The 17,050-nt window shown below is 45.2% G+C and overlaps 1 protein-coding gene across 3 annotated transcripts; it reads left to right on the forward strand.

Annotated features, from left to right (window-relative positions):
- The first annotated feature begins 5,390 nt into the window (after positions 1–5,390).
- SPRY2 (sprouty RTK signaling antagonist 2) lies at positions 5,391–10,736 on the forward strand. Of its 3 annotated transcripts, none has more exons than XM_084879153.1 (2): positions 5,391–6,130; positions 8,928–10,736. In XM_084879153.1, the coding sequence occupies exon 2, from the start codon at positions 8,979–8,981 to the stop codon at positions 9,924–9,926; it is 948 nt and encodes a 315-aa protein (XP_084735279.1). In that variant the 5' UTR covers positions 5,391–6,130; positions 8,928–8,978; the 3' UTR covers positions 9,927–10,736. The 3 variants fall into 3 exon arrangements, with proteins under 3 accessions (XP_084735279.1, XP_084735280.1, XP_084735281.1); XM_084879154.1 differs by lacking the exon at positions 5,391–6,130 and adding an exon at positions 6,833–7,132; XM_084879155.1 differs by lacking the exon at positions 5,391–6,130 and adding an exon at positions 7,627–7,876.
- Positions 10,737–17,050: the final 6,314 nt, after the last annotated feature.

Raw genomic sequence — 17,050 nt, forward strand, 5'->3', positions numbered from 1 at the left:
TTAAACAAAGAGAAAAACAAATAAACCTAGGGCTATTGTTGGAGGAGTAGGCAAAGCAACAATACACTGTTTCCACTGATTACACTTTCTCTGCCTACATCAATCCTACAAAGGAAGACACTTAACTTTCAGTCAAGGAACAAATATATTGGAAATAGAATGAGAAAAATCATGTTGGCCAGCACAGAAATACTGTTTTGCCTTGGTAAAGAACTTCAGTCCACATTTGATTTTGCATAAATTTCAGTAATAATATGCATGGATCTAGCAGGAAGATGGATTAACCAATAAAAACCGCGAGATCAAATGTAAGATTTCTGAAAAAGATCAGACCCACAGGAGCCTCCAGTTTAAGGTTAACTCACCAAGACTACTACTCCTCTTACCCTGGGATATCTCCATATCTTTCCAGAATTGGGTTAGGAATAAGGATGTCACCGAGTTGAGTTAGGAATAAGGATTAGATGCAGAGATAAATTGTTCCTAGTTCTCCAAGCTGCCTAGATAAGAACTCAAGTAAGTGGTCCATCTTTTTAATTCCTTTACATCTTTAGTGCAGCCACTCCCAATTCCCTCTTAGCGGCAATATCAATAGAATTTAGAAAATCAAAGCAATTCAAAGAGTGGAATGACTTACAATGCTACCAAATCAAAAGGTCCGTTATTGGAAAACCCTTTAATTGAGGAAGTGTAGTGAAGCGTGCGAGACTTGGTTGGAAAGTTTGTAAGGAGGACATTCCGAAAAGGGAAGTGTGCTGAAGGCAGCCCACCCTGTTTCTTGGAATTCTGACTTAGGGTAGTTTGGCTGAAGGCAGCATCCCTAATTGTTCCTTGACCTTTTCAAACCAGTCTGTGCACATGCAGACCTTCAGGTTTTCCTGGAATCCTTATGCTTAATCTTCGGGTGTCCTTGCTTAAAGGACATTTCAGATACATGTGTGTGTGTGTCCCCCCCCTCCCCCCAAGATTACTTATCCTATTGATTGTATCTAAAAGATAAACTTTATCTCAAACTGCTGTTACAATAAAAGCCTGACAAGGCAAGCAATCGAGGCTGTCTGGTTCCTTTAGCCAGGCAGTCCCTTGGCCCTCTCTTTCACAGTGAACCTGTGTCAGAATAATCATTCATCCATCTCTCGGGGTCTGCTGGTCAGTCCCAGCAAGGACACTCTTTCTCAGAAGAGTCCCTGCATAAATTAAGTTTATTATTGGAATTGGGATGTGAGGAGAAATAATGGTTGAAAGACCTAAATTGCTATTCCTGGAAACAGTATACACGGGTGTACTTTGGGCTTATTGGAAAGCACTTATGGAGTGTCTAATGTTGATATTGGAATAGATCCTTGAAATAACCAAATCATCAATAACTATTAATTCTTCTTTGTTTCAAGAACACATCGTATCACTGCTTGATTTCTCTTTGGTTATCAAAACTGGTTCTGAACCAAATAAGGTCAAGTGATTTGATCAATCTCAAAAAGAAACCAGAACTATAGTTGCTTAAAGCTACATTCACCTATTACTACACATAAATCAGAAGCTTAGATGAGTAAGTGCAACCTTGAAAATATCTGACTTAACTAGGCCGACATACCTACTGATAAAAAAAAACCATGTCCTCGCAGAGACCAGTTTGGCTCAATGGATAGAGCGTCGGCTCGGGGACTGAAAGGTCCCGGGTTCAATTCCGGTCAAGGGCATGTGCCTTGGTTGTGGGCATATCCCCGGTGGGGGGTGTGCAAGAGGCAGCTGATCGATGTCTCTCTCTCATCGATGTTTCTAACTCTCTATCTCTCTCCCTTCCTCTCTGTACAAAATCAATAAAATTAAAAAATTAAAAAAAAATTTTAAAAAACATGTCCTCATTGTCCATCCTGATGTCTTCTACCAAAGATAAAAGTAAACAAAATTCACATAGGTTTGTGCACTGCCTCAGGAGACATATAATACTTTCAACAATAAAGATTTTTTAAAATAAAAATAGTAAACAAACAACAAAGAAGCCCAGATAGCATGGATCAGTGGTTGAGTGTCCACCTATGAACCAGGTCACGGTTCAATTCCCAGTCAGGGCACAAGCCGGGTTGTGTTGCGGGCTCAATCCCCCCAGTCACGGGCATGCAGGAGGCAACCAATCAATGATTCTCTCTCATCTTTGATGTTTCTTTCTTCCTCTCTCTCCCTCTCTGAAGTCATTAAAAAATACATCAAAAAAATAACTAAAAATAAATAAATACATTGAGAATAGTTATAGCTATAAAAGGAAGTAAGTCCAAATAAATGAATATAGAAAATAAAATGAGCCGAGACCGGTTTTGCTCAATGGATAGAGCGTCGGCTTGGGGACTGAAGAGTCCCAGGTTCGATTCCGGTCAAGGGCATGTACCTTGGTTGCGGGCATATCCCCAGTAGGGGGTGTGCAAGAGGCAGCTGATCAATGATTCTCTCTCATCGATGTTTCTAACTCTATCTCTCTCCCTTCCTCTCTGTACAAAATCAATAAAATATATTTAAAAAAAAATAAATAAAATAAAATGAAGGCAGAGGTCCCAGATATATGACACACAGTCCTGTTCGACTGTTAGAATTAAGTAGGCATGTTACCCCCAGAATTTGGAGAACTTGGTGCAGCATGAGTTTCCATAGACTTGATATTTTTCAACATTAAGCAAATGGTAACACTTATTCAGGCATCGGGGCTGCCTCTCTAGAAGTTTCCACAACGCATTTGAAAATGGACTTCATTGTCAAATTTTGCATAAACATCTTTTCGTAATTCTGAAGAATCACCCAAAATTAACCCGTCATGATTTTGTAATGCAACATGAAAATCCATTCGGGAATTCATTACAAGAGCTGCACCAAACGCTTCGTTTTGGGTACATGCACACGCATACACATAAACATAATTCCTCTTAGGGATTATAACTCCCTAAGCAAACTTTGAAGGCACAATATACTGCTTTATATGCCACTCATGAAAAATAATAATTGCACTACGTAAAATAAATAGTAAGGAGTGAATTAGAAAGAATCCAACAGATTTCTGTTTTTACCTCGTGCTTAAATTATAGGTTAAATGTTTTCCCAGCCAGCAAGTGGGAGGCTGTGGGGAACGAGGGGGAGGGGAGAGCTAGATTACATGGGATTCCTTCTCGCTCATGAAAGAGAAATATAAATTCCTAGCTTCTTCCCTATTGACTTGATAAAAATACAAGGTGCTCTAACCAGCCGGAAGCTCCTTTCTTGAAAATGCCATTTTATGCTTTGATCCAAAACAACCTGTCTTCACAGACTTCCTGCAGCGCTGGGGGAACAGATTGGGCACAGTGTCTCCTAAGAACAGCCTTCCGGTGCAGGGCATTGGAGAGGCGAAGAGAAGGCGTCTCTTTCACCTGTTCTGCCGGAAACATGTTCCGACCAGGCTTGCACCACCTGGCTGCGGGCCCCCAACTCCTTCATCTTGGTAAAGGCTGGAGTTCTTCCGAACCCAGGTGCCTCATTTCGCATTCCAAACCGAATGTGTCGGAGACGAGGGGCAAAGCTACCTGTTATGGCATTAAATACTTTTTAAAAAAATTCCATTTTGAACCAGCCGATCTAAAGTATATTTTGTGAGCAAAAGCAACCTCGCTAGAGTTTGGGGGGAAGAAGGCTGCCCCAGCCCCCGCGCCTGCAGGGCGCCCCCTGGTGGCCGGACGCGCCGTAAGATCCGAGGCGCCTGCACGTCCCCCGGAGGCTCTCAGAACCGGGGCGTCGGGCGAGCGGCCGGGGTGGGGAGGGTGGGCGCGGGGATCCGCGCCTGCAGCCCCCGAGGCGCGGCGGAGCCCTCTCCCCGACCCTCGTCCACTCTCACCCCAGGGTGGGGGGGCACGTAGGCCAGCGCCCGGAAATAACGCATGGCACTTCCCTTGCCATCTCTGGTTCTCAACCCCGGGCGGGGGGGGAAGGGGGGGTGGGGGGGGGGGGGCAGGTGGTGCCCGGGACGTGCGCAGGCGAGGGCTCGGAGAGGGCGGCGATCCCCGGGGCGGCTGCAAACGGATGTGGCTGGAGCGGGACCGAGCACCACGTTTCCCCAGCACTGGCCAGCTCCACGCGGGGGCCAGGTCGCAGGTGCTGTTCCTAAGTACTAATCGCACTTCCCTGCAAAAACATTCTGTAAATCACTTGAATGCAATATTAGGGGTGTGTGTGTTTGTGTGTGTGTGTGTTTGTGTGTTGGGGGGTGGGGTGATTTCTCCGTGGAACTCACGCGCAAGCACGTTTTTTGGTAACCGAACGGCAGTGAGAGCAGCGCGCCTGTGTGCATTGCTATCTTTACATTTTACTTTATTTCTTAAAGTAGGAAAATGCAGTCCATAGTACCACAATTGACACTGGGGTCTTCTTGAGAACTGTTCTAAGTCACAGAAGAGCAGGAAGTGAAGGGGGGACTGTCCCGGGTACGTGGAGGAGGACATCTGCTGGGCAGCGGCGAGCCCCCTCCCGTCCCAGAAACCCTGAAGCGGCCTGGCCCTCAGGAATCGCGTGTTTATTACTGAATTAACTACGTCTGAAAAGGCTTATTGTATAACTCCCATCAGCTATTGTGTGAGACAGAACACAGAGATCTTCAAAAAAAAGCTCCCATTTAGGTAGCTAACCACCCTTTTTGGAAAATAAAATTCAATCTTAAAACCGAAGGGGGGGAAAAAAAGGAAAAAAAAAAAAAAAAAAAACCCTAACAAAACGAACACAATCAAAACCAAACCCCCGCCCAGGCCAGAGCAGAAGGTACTTGAAACCCGAATCTGCATTCCGCCCCTCGCCGCTCCGGGGCGGGGGAGGCGGCGAGGGCCGGTGCCTGGTGTCTAATCGGGTTAATCCGGGAGACAAAGAATAAACCAATAGCCCTCCCACCTCACTTCCCGCTCCCCTTCCCTTCCCCCTGCTCCTCTCCGAGTCGCCCCCTCGATGGGGGGATCAGGAGAGGGGAGGTGGGTTTGAAATGGATTCTGAAATAAGTCTCAAAACCCTGCAACTTGTTTTAAAGGCTAACACGGAGTGGCCCGAATTCGTTTTAAATGTTGATTCCTTTTCCCAGTGGCAGGGGGGGAGGGAGGAGGGAAAAGAACAGTTCCATAAGTCAGACCAAGCCTTAGGGCTCGTCCTCATGGCCTCGGGGGAAATCCTAGGGTCGGTGCTTCCTCCGAACCAGAGGAACGGCCCCCGCGGGCACCCAGGCGGCAGGACCTGCCCGGGGACGCGCCGGGCGGCGCGGTTGCCCTTTTGAATGCCTCCTGCGGCTCGGAGCGCTGGCAGGCGCCGCCGTGCGAGTGAATGTAGCCCCGCGGAGCCAATGAGCGGGGACCGGATGCGATATATCCTCTGGGACAACAACTGCTCTGTTCCGCCTCGGATCCACATGACGCCACTTACTGCTGCCGCGGCCGCCGCAGAGCTCCCTGCCTCCTCCGGAAAGGCGAGGGCGCAGGCCAACCGCGGGCCCCCCCTCCTCCTCCTCCCCAGGGCCGGGCCCCAGACCCTCCTCCTCCTCCTCCCCCGCCTTCCCCTCCTCCGCACCCCCCGCCCCCGCCTCGGCCTCGCCGCCGCGCCTCCCCAGCGCCCAGTCTGCACGGCGGAGAGCTGCGCGCCGCAGCGAGCGGAGGAGCAGAGGGGCCGGCGGAGCGCGCAGCGCCCAGGCCCCCGCGCCGCCCGGCCCGGCCCGCGGCCCCGCGCCGCCTCCGCCCGGACGCGGCGGCAGCCTCGCGACCTGGCCATCTGGTGGCTTTAGGGTCTCCGGAAGGCCGTTTTCTTCTCCCCCACTCGCTCCTCTGCCGGGGAAAAGAGACTCGCCGTGAGCGCTTCGGCCTCCAGTTCATTGAGAAAAACGAGGAAATACTCCGCGTGCGCTTCTGGAGAAAGGGGGGGTCGCCTCCAGCCCCGAACCTCATCGGCTGGTGGGGGGGGGGGGCTTGGCTCCGGATTTTTTCCTCTCCTTTTTTGAACTCCCGCCGGTTGCTCCGAAGTTGGACTCCGAAGCAGAGTTTGGAAAGAAGGGGGGAAAGTTTGCATCGGGGCTGGGATTACTGGCACCTCGCTGGGAGAAGAGGATCCAACGGAGAGGGGTTGGTGCAAAGCCGCGATCACGGTGAGGCGCGTTCGGCTCTTCCCCCTCCTCTCCCGGGCTCCGGGGCCGGCGCGCTCTGGGGCAACATGGAGTAGGTGCAGCCGGGTGGGTGGGGAGCGGGGTTTCTCTCCCGTGGCCTCCCGTTCCCTAACCCCCAGGCTCCCCGCGGAGATCCTGAGAGCCGCCCGCGGGTCCGCCCGGCCGGGGGGCTCGGCCTGCCTGGGCGGAGGCTGCAGCGCGCTGGGCGCAGAGTCCCCGGTCCCACGCGCCCGCACTCGGGGGGGAGGGGGAGGCTCAGCCTAGAGTCGGCTCCCAGCCCCGCATCGGTCCCGAATTCGGCGCTGAGAGTAGGAAAGGGGGAGAAATGCCGTGTTTTCAGGTCGCCGTTGCAGGCGCCCGCGTTTCTAACCTGCACCCCCTCTTTCTCGGGAGGGCGAGTCCTGGGAGAGGCTGTCCCGAGGCTGGGGTGCTCTCCCGGGACCGGGGGCAGCGAGACCCCGCGAGGGGGGGGGGGGGAGGAGAGGGGCCGGGAGCGGGAGCCCCCGCCTCTGCCCCGGGCGCACGGAGCCGGGTGCGGGCGGGCGGGAGCGGCGCCCTGCCTGGCGCCGGGCGCTGCGGTTCGGAAACGCAGCTTTCTCTGTTTTCCGTTCCCCCCGGCCGGCCCGGGTCAGGCTTTTTTTTTTTTTTTTTTTTTTTTTTTTTTTTTTTTTTTTTTTAAGATTGGGCTGACCCAACACAGGAAGAAAGTCATCAAGCGGTCGCGGTCGTTTTCCATTACCTGAAAATAGGTGGCAAAAGAGGCTGGTTTTCTTTCCCCCTTTGATTGGCTGGTCTAGTTTTTTGTGGTCTCTGCTGATTTTTGTGTTTTGTTTTGTGGTGGTTGTCTTTTTGTTTTGTTTTTGAATTTGGAATCTTGTGCGTTTTCACCAAGTGGCTGTGTGGGTTATGCCCCACCCTTGTGCTGAAGTGCTTTCCCCCCCTCATCCTCCATCTGATCAGGCACTTCTTCATGGGGGCTGCAAAGTAAGGAACTTAAAGACTAGGAGAGAAGGGGACTGGGAGCTCGAGAGGGGGTGCGAAACTGGCCAGGGGTCGGCAGAAATCACTTGTGAAAAAATCTCCCCCACACCCCCAAAGATGCTTCTTTCCACCGCCAGCAAATCTGCGCGGAAAGTTCCCAGCCCCGTGATATGGGTCCTGCATGCCCTACGTGCAGGGGAGCCCCGGAGAATGACCTTTATCTTTAAAGAGTCATTCCCTCGCTAACTCCCAGGAAGATGAGTGTGTGCCGATGGCCGGCGGCGGCCCCGGACGGAGTGGCCCTGTGCGCGCGGGTGAGACTCCGGGCGGCGGGGCCGGATGTGCCGGGGCCTCTGCGGGAACGCCCTGCGGGGGGCTCCGTGACCGCTGCCCGGGGGGTGGAGTGGCTGGGTTTGGATCTGGGGGGCAGTTCTCGGGGTGGAAAGGATGGGGGGCTGGGGAAGTGTGCTCCCCACGCCCCTCCGAGGCGCCCGCCCCCCGCCCGCGGCGGCGATGGTGCGCAGGGGGCGGGGGAGCAGCCCGCCCTCCGGCGACGTGGATCCGCCCGCAGACCGCGTCCCTCGGGGCCCGGCGCGGTCCCACCTGCCGGGGACGGTGTGGGAGCTGGAGCGGGGTTGTCTGGTCTGCCTTTCTGCTGGAAGTGAGATCCGGTTTCCAGCTCTGCCTTGGCGGGATTGGGAGGCGTGTGTCACCTGCCTGGGTCTCGTTTCTAAAAACCAGAGGGAGGTTGGATCAGAGTAGACTTTTGCCCATTTCTGTACATTGTAGACTTAATGGTAAACGGGAGGTTGGTTTTTAGAAAAGGGATTGTAATGAAAGCGGTGACTTGTCAGGATGATAGATTTGAGATGTGACACTTGAATTTTTAAAACACTTCCGGTTATCACAAACCGGTTTATGTTCTTAAGTATTTTATTTTTATTATTATTATTATTATTTTTTTAGAAGCAGACAAAGCATTTAAGATTTTGGCATAATTTATTTCTAAAACAGGGTTAACAGCTACAGAATTTTAAAGTTCTAGGCAATCAGGCTGTAAAATATACTCTGAAGTTGAGAAATGGAAAATAAATTCCTGTCTTGTTTGTGTGAGTCTGCTTGATTGTGTTCCTGGCACCTATCAGGATTTGAATCGATTTGTTTTTAATTCTAAAACTTTGTGCCTACTGTGTATTGAATGATAGATAGTGCAGGATTGTAAAATTTATATAACTATTCTTTGAGGGAGGAATGTTTACTTTTTTGCAGGCCGTATTCATCATACAGGGGTCTGATAAAGTCACAAAATACCAGCTAAATAATACTTTAAGGTATATGTTGTAAAAACAAATTTAAAGTTAGAATTTCTAGGCTGTATTTATTGACGCTAAAGACAAATGACCATGCTAATCTTAAACCCTTCCAAATTTGGAAAAAGTGTTCAACTTTTGAAAATGTCAGTTGCCATGGTTATTGTTCTAATTCTTTGCAATTTCTACAGGGAACCCACACCTTGAAAATTTTATGTTTATTTGAAGAAGGAATTGATTGATACTTAAGCAGTTGAAACAAAGTCAGCTTTGTGTCACAAGATTAAAGAATTGTCAGTATCCAGCCAAAATTTTACATTTTGGTGCAGGCATTGATCACGTGGCTATTCTAATAATTCCCACAGCAGCTCAGATACAAATCCTGTTTCTCTGGAGGAAGGAGTGGGAAGTGAAGGGTTAACTCAGGTGGGTGGAGAGTAGGAAGTATCCTGGAGCGTAAACCTACTCTTTCCTCTTGGTTTCTGCAGGAATTCAGATGTGTTCTAAGCCTGCTGGAGTGACCACACTTCCAAGACCCGATGGAGGCCAGAGCTCAGAGTGGCAGTGGGTCACAGCCCTTGCTGCAGGCACCCCGTAACAGTGGGAGACAGCGTGGGGAGCCCGACTCTAGAGAAGCCCTCATCCAGCAGGTACACGTGCTGTCCCTGGATCAGATCAGAGCTATACGAAACACCAATGAGTACACAGAGGGGCCTACTGTTGTCCCGAGACCTGGCCTCAAGCCTGCTCCTCGCCCCTCTGCTCAGCACAAACACGAGAGACTCCACGGTCTGCCCGAGCACCGCCAGCCTCCCAGGCTCCAGCACCCGCAGGTCCATTCTTCTGCACGAGCGCCTCTGTCCAGGTCCATCAGCACGGTCAGCTCGGGGTCTCGGAGCAGTACGAGGACAAGTACCAGCAGCAGCTCCTCTGAACAGAGACTGTTGGGACCATCCTTCTCCTCCGGGCCAATTGCCGACGGGATAATCCGGGTGCAGCCCAAATCTGAGCTCAAGCCAGGTGAGCTTAAGCCGCTGAGCAAGGACGATTTGGGCCTGCACGCCTACAGGTGTGAGGACTGTGGCAAGTGCAAGTGTAAGGAGTGCACCTACCCGAGGACTCTGCCGTCAGACTGGATCTGCGACAAGCAGTGTCTCTGCTCGGCCCAGAACGTGATTGACTATGGGACTTGTGTGTGCTGTGTGAAAGGTCTCTTCTATCACTGTTCTAACGATGACGAGGACAACTGTGCTGACAACCCGTGTTCTTGCAGCCAGTCTCACTGTTGTACACGTTGGTCGGCCATGGGCGTCATGTCTCTCTTTTTGCCTTGTTTATGGTGTTACCTTCCAGCCAAGGGTTGCCTTAAGTTGTGCCAGGGGTGTTACGATCGGGTTAATAGGCCTGGATGCCGGTGTAAAAACTCAAACACAGTTTGCTGCAAAGTTCCCACTGTCCCGCCCAGGAACTTTGAGAAACCAACATAGCATTATTATTAATCAGGAATATTACAGTTAATAGGAGTGTTCCCCTCCTTTTTTTTTTTTTTTTTTTTTCTCTTCTCCTCTTAACACACATATGCAACCAACTAAACAGTTATAATCTTGGCACTGTTAATAGAGGGTTGGGGTTATTCTTTGCCGTTTGCAGTGAGATGCTTTTTTGTCCATGTGCCATTTTAACTGATAAGCTTGTTAGAACTCGAGGTATGGGGCTACAGAACCTGACGACTCACGTGTTGCATAAGCTAAGGCAGCAGACACTCCTAGGCAAAATGTTTCATTTGTGAATAGTCCTTGCGGAATTTGTAAATTAGCAAATGACTTTTTCCCCCCATTGTTTTCTTCAGAGATAATGTGCTATATTTTTGTATATACAATAATATTTGCAACTGTGAAAAACAAGTTGTGCCATGCTACTTGGCACAGTCACAAAATATTATACTAATACGTTGTACATTCGGAAGAATGTGAATCAATCAGTATGTTTTTAGATTGTATTTTGCCTTACGGAAAGCCTTTATTGTCAGACTCTGATTTCCCTTTGGACTTCATGTATATTGTACAGTTACAGTAAAATTCAGCCTTTATTTTCTAATTTTTTTCAACATATTGTTTAGTGTAAAGAATATTTATTTGAAGTTTTATTATTTTATAAAAAAGAATATTTATTTTAAGAGGCATCTTACAAATTTTGCCCCTTTTATGAGGATGTGATAGTTGCTGCAAATGAGGGGTTACAGGTGCAAATGTTCAATATAAAATAGAAAATATATTAACGTTTGAAATTAAACAGAACTCTTGTCTTATTTCCCCCCTCCCCCCCTTTTTTTTCAAAGTGAAAGAAACCAAACCACATTCTATGTTAAAGCTAAGCATTTCAGTGAAATAGTTTAACTTATCTATAAGATGATTTTTATCTGTAGTTACTGCAGATAAAGTATCTTGGAGATTTGATGATTTTCAGAGATAATTCTAGCAATTGGGAGAGAAATAACTGAGCACTTGACACACCTGTATTAATCATGGGGACTTATTCTGGCTATATCATTGCTCTTGTCCTTCCATCTGCTTTGGTAGATTTGGTGGCTTGCCCAAACTGATTCATTTAGGAGACTAAAATGTTAACAATTAGACTTTTTTTTATATCATCCAGTACTAAGCACAAATGCTAATTCAAGACCAGAGAAAGGAATTTAGTTCAATAAACATTTATTGAAAATCCTCTGTCAGGCATGCAGAATACACAGAAATGCTTGCAAGTGAGGCCAAAATGTTTTCTTGACAAGTTGATCATGGCTATGATTTTTTTGTTTTTGTTTTTTCAGTCTGTTTGGTTTTAGACTCAAGATTTGTTTTATCGCCATGATTCCAAATATGTTAGGAAAGACATGGAAAACAGCTTGTTTTGATTCAGGTAAAGAGTATCATGAAATGTCATCCTATATTGGCATACTAATTCAAGCTCAAACAGGACAATGTGAGAGGGCCCTGTCTTATTTAATCAAATTATCCAGAAAATTGTTGAATTTTACTCTTGAGAAAAAGATTCAGCATGACAATAAGTCTGTGTTTGCAGTTGTCTTTGGGGAGCAAACACAGCAAGCTGCTACAAGCCCATCATGACACAAATGAAGGCGTTTTTTTATTTGCAACAAGTCACTTGATTAATCAGTCACTTTTTGGCGGATGATTTTTTTTCTTTCAAAGGCACAACCTTTTGCTGCCAAGAATCTCCGGAAGTCTAGGAAATGATTTACCTGTCATTATTATTTAATCTCTCGTTTCCTGTTCTAAAGCTCCTCCTCTGGTTAAGAGGTCTTAGTACAGGTTGTCTTATGTTTTGTTTTTAACTGGCTTTCAAGGAATTATATAGTCTAAACCAACACATAGCTGTAAGGACTTTCAATGTCCTCAAAACTTACTCCAAAAACCGAAGGTTACAATAATTTAGAAATTATTTACCCTTTTTAGGATACTACATGTTGCAATTCTAATAATCTTAAATTTTAACCCCTAAAATGGTCTAGGAAGAAGAAGAACGTTGAAAAATTGGGCAGGGTGGCTTGTTTACTGTCATTGAGTAGTTTGCAAGGTTTGTAAAGCACAAACATTTTGATTAATTAGCTTTATTCACCGAAAACTGCCATATGTACTTACAGAAATTCGGTAAAGAAGTAAGATTTTTTTTTTTTCCCACTGCATAAGCAGTTTTCAAAGTTCTTTAAACAAATGGCAGCAGAGCCCACTGGGTGTTTATTGAAGGAGAAGATTGAGAACACTGAATCAGTCTCTTGATAGTATGGCCTAGGAATTGGCATTTTTTAAATCATAACTGAAAATCTGCTTATTGATTTTCAGACAGAGAAAGGGAGAGAGAAACATCAATGTGAGAGAAACATCAGTTGCCACCTGTACAGAGCTGTACTGAGTGAGGATCAAACCCACAACCTTTTGGTTTATGGGATGTAGCTCCAACCACCTGAGCCATCCAACTGAACTAGGAATTTGCATTTGTAATTGTTCCACTAGTGGTTGATTAGATGCAGTTTAAGAACTGACAAAGGAATTGCTAATTTTCCTTTTTAAAAATTTTTTTATGGAGTCGGATATAAAGTATCATTCACTAGTTGAACATAGTGAGAAAAGGGTTTTGTGTTAAGTATTTATGAAGTCCTGGTGAAAATTATTTAAAGATAAGTAAGAAAATTGGATTTTTCAATAAGCTCCCAACCTGTTAAATGTTGACTTTATCTAAAAACCAGTATGGAATTCATTTTCAGAATATAGAAAATTAAATTTTTTATGTTTTTAACATTAAAAATAGCTGGTGCTCTTCAGTGTGTTAAAGGGAATTTTTAAATTTTGCAAAGTCATCGCACTGAGATGGGAATAACACCTCAAGTTCTTAATATCTAAATTCATGAAAATTCATAAGTACCATGAGTTTAAAATCATACTCATTATTTTGATATTGTGGTAGGTTCAGAGTAAAAGGATGCAGCAAACATCACTTGACTGCTAAACATGTATGGAAATCTTCACTATATTTTTCTGGCTTCTTGCATTTTTATTTTTTTGGAAACCTATACATTCTTTATATTGAGGTTAGTTTTAAGAGTGACAGCTTGAAGGTTACTTAAAACATTCATTTATGTGTTTTGAGGAGATGTTATATAAGGCCCTACCAAATTTCTGCCTTGTTGGAGCATGCTCTGGGGGTTGTCTGAAAAAAGAAAGGGAAAACTTAGTGCAGGTACTCCCAACCAAACTGGCATAACTTCCTTCTCCAACCAACTTGTGTCTTGGGACTGCTGACCTCCAGGCTATGTAAGTTAAGACACTGATGATGTCAGAAAAGTGAATGTGCTCTTCGCACAGTGCTCTGAGGTATCTGACAGTCAGTTGGGTTTGATGTAATTTATTAACTTTTGAGCATATAGGTCAAAATTCAAAGGTTTAATAAGTTTAGAGTTTCACTTGCAGTTATAGCCACAATTGTCCATTTGCCTTCCTCTCTTTAATGTGCAAAAGGAACAGAAGATCAGTGCAAAAGTCTAAACTTTGGAAACTGTTTAGTGTTTAGTGTAGGTCAAAAACAAGATTGTCATCTTGTGCAGAATATTATAATTGAAGAAAGAAAAAAGTAGAATATTAACTAATGACAGCAATGCTGTATCAATATCCAATGTTTGGTTTTCATTGTTCATTAGGGCAAAAGTTATGCTGATTTCTATTTTAAATTAGGACAATTGTCTCATTTCTCTGACATAACCAAGGGTGGGTCTCCACACATGAAGACCAGAGCATGTGTGTGTGTGTGTGTGTATTCTCCACATGGTTCTCAACACCTATATATATAATATAGTTGGATTTTATGAGAGACAACCATGTGACTACCACTAATGACAGTACACCTCTGTACGAAATTAAACCTAAAATATTAGCCTGGCCGGTGTGCTTCACTGGTGGAGCATTGACCTATGAACCAGGAGGTCACAGTTTGATTCCCATCGGGGCACATGCCCAGGTTGCGGGCTCAATCCCCAGTAGGGGACATGAAGGAGGCAACTGATCAATGATTCTCTCTGATGATTGATGTTTCTACCTCTCCTTCCTTCCTCTCTGGAAAAAAAAAAAAAAAAAAAAAAATTAAACCTAAAATAATTATTTAACGTTGAAAAAGGAAAGGGAGATAGAAATAATAATAATAATAATAATAATAATAATAATAATAAAAGATTAACACAAACTTTTTATCCACAGCTAGCAAATGTTTTTCATTTTTATTAAAAACTACACTTTTATTGACAAAGAAGTTTTAAAAGCCAGTCTCATTGGCAACTAATGTTTTTTAAGTAAACTATTAGAAGAGGTTAGAATGAAGCCTGTGGCCTTGACCTTTGGCTTGGCTAAATGAGACATAAGGCTTCAGCAGACAGGAAGGAGTGCATTTCTCAAAAACATTTCCAGCACAGAACTGTTTAGCTTAATACATGGACCACGTGGAATGAGTTTGCGCCATGATAATTTGGCATTCCAAGTTAACTAATGTTTTTTGAATGCTACTCCATATGAGTGATAGGACTAGTTGATGTAATGCAAAAAGAAAGAGCTACCAACTCTTAATGTATGACAGGACTTTTAAAATAAAGACACAAGCAGGTGGCATCACAGTACTGTTCAGATACTGGAAAAAGCCCTAATGCATTCTGTAGTGGGTTTGGTCTCCAGGTCTTGGCAATTATTTATTTATTTATTTTATATGTTTTTATTGATGAGAGAGAGAGTAAGGGAGAGAGAGACATCCATTGGCTGGGATCAAGCCCAAAACCTGGGCATGTGCCCTTCCTGAATGGGAATTAAACCCATGTCCTGTTGGTGCATGAAACAACATTCAACCAACTGAGGCACACTAGCTAAGGCAATGGGTACCACTATTTAAATAAATAGCCGGAGTTTTTTTTTTGCTAGGAGAGCAGAATTAGTATTACTCATGCAATAACATTGCAAATTTATTAATCTTCTAAACCTTAAATGAAATGTAGAGATGTTTGATTCATAGTTGGACAGCTATATTTTGCTATGTTTATTCATAAAAGTTCAAAATCCAGTAATACCTTTCCCTAAAAAACCTCGGTTGAAAAATACATTTTTAAGCTATTTAAGAAATAAGTTGGAAAGGTCCATCTATTCTTGCAAATCCAGTTTTGCTGGAATTCACTTCTTGTCATTAACCCATAGTTTTAGCCTGCTTCTGTACATACAGTAGAATGAATATTTGTGAAGAATGAATTGGGGATAACCAAGCTGAGAAAAAAATGTCTGTGGAAGCGTGAAAGGAAGTGGTAAACTTTGGAGCAATTCTGCCCTTGTCAAAAAAACATGTTGTTCAGGTCCTCGTGACTCTGAAGTTAATACAACTTCCATTTTGAAATGGTTTTGTGCTCTGAATAGTGTCTGGTTTATTTACTTGCATCATTAGGGCTTACAGTCAAGCAATGTTCTGGTTACCAACATTTTTGTCTCACCCTTCATTTCTCCAAGCTCTTCCTCGGCTCAGCACATTCTTTGTGATCCCCAAACCGGCTCTAAAGTAGGCACAAAGTATGCCTTGTGCCTGGCTGGTCACACCGTAAGACTGTTCCAGGCATTCCTGCTAGAAAGTCATCTTTGTGAATTCAGGACAGCATTCTAAGGATGGATATCTATCTAATGGTCACTGTGAACATTATAAAGCTAGTGACCCAGCGGCCTAGCAGACATCAAGCAGTGGAAAGGGCCTTGGGATTCATTTAGCATCTGCTGCGTTGGCACACTAACGACTAGGTGCCCCAAGACAGTGGTTGGCAAACCGCGGCTCACGAGCCACATGTGGCTCTTTGGCCCTTTGAGTGTGGCTCTTCCACAAAATACCATGTACCCTAATTAAGTTAATAACAGTGTACCAACCTATGTAGTTTAAGCTTAAAAAATTGGGCTCTCAAAAGAAATTTCAATCATTGTACTGTTGATACTTGGCTCTGTTGATTAATGAGTTTGCCGACCACTGGCCCAAGAGATATAAGCCTTTGCCGCATGGCTTTGCTTGTGAGGAACTGAATCCAGGAGCATAAGCATCCACACAATCAACATTTGCATCCAGGTCTTTTATTTTTTATCTATTTGTATTAATTTCAGAGAGGAAGGGGGAGGGAGAGGGAGAGATAGAAACATCGATGATGAGAGAGAATCATTGGTCAGCTGCCTCCTGCACCGGGATGGAGCCCACAACCTGTACATGTGCCCTTGACTGGAATCAAAGCTGAGACCTTCATTCTGCAGGCCAACACTATCCACTGAGCCAAACCAGCTAGGGCTCACCTGGATTTTGATGCACACAATTAGGAGAGAGCCTATTTGATTCAGTTCCCAACATTTGTTAACACTATACTTTAAACTTTGAAAATGGATGCTTTTATGCACTCTTGGTGTGATTCTAATTATCTGTGCAAAGTCACAGGATCACCCAGTAATGTGTCTACTGGGTCTTTGCCCTGCCACATGGACCATCAAAACTACAGGCCCAGGTGCAATTACTTGTCATGAATGTAATGTTTATTGCGTACCTTCAGTGTCACAGACATTACAGTAACCGGGGGAAAGAGCATTCACTGGATCTGTGTGCACTAGCAAATTAAATTAAGAATGATGCTAACAGCCTTTTGGAAGCTAATAATCTATGATTTAGGTTCTAAGTCATTGAAAAATGACTGGTAGCATTATGTGCTTCCTGTCCTGGGCAATTTGATCCCCCAAGAGGACATTTGGAAGAGTCTCAAGACGTTTTTGGTTTTCACTTGTTAGGGGTTGGAGAGAGGAGCTATTGGCATCTTGCAGGTAGAAGCCAGAAATGCTGCTAAACATTCTACAATGCCCAGGACAGACCCCATAACAAAAAAGTATTCAGCTCAAACTGTCCGTATTACTGAGTTTGCAATGGAGGAAACTAAGGAATAGAGGGGAAACTGTAGCACATGGCAATAAAGGCCATCAGCTGTATGAGGGAGGGCGAGGTCAAAGATGTGGGAGATCACTGTAAACATAACTTTGGAATTTTCATTCTGAGTGCC

The sequence above is a fragment of the Pipistrellus hanaki genome, assembly GCF_964339955.1.
Source record: "Pipistrellus hanaki genome assembly, chromosome: 3".
In the NCBI taxonomy this organism is placed as follows: Eukaryota; Metazoa; Chordata; class Mammalia; order Chiroptera; family Vespertilionidae; genus Pipistrellus; species Pipistrellus hanaki.

Coding starts and splice junctions, on each gene's coding strand:
- SPRY2 (XM_084879153.1), top strand. CDS start 8,979: ATGGAGGCCAGAGCTCAGAGTGGCAGTGGGTCACAGCCCTTGCTGCAG.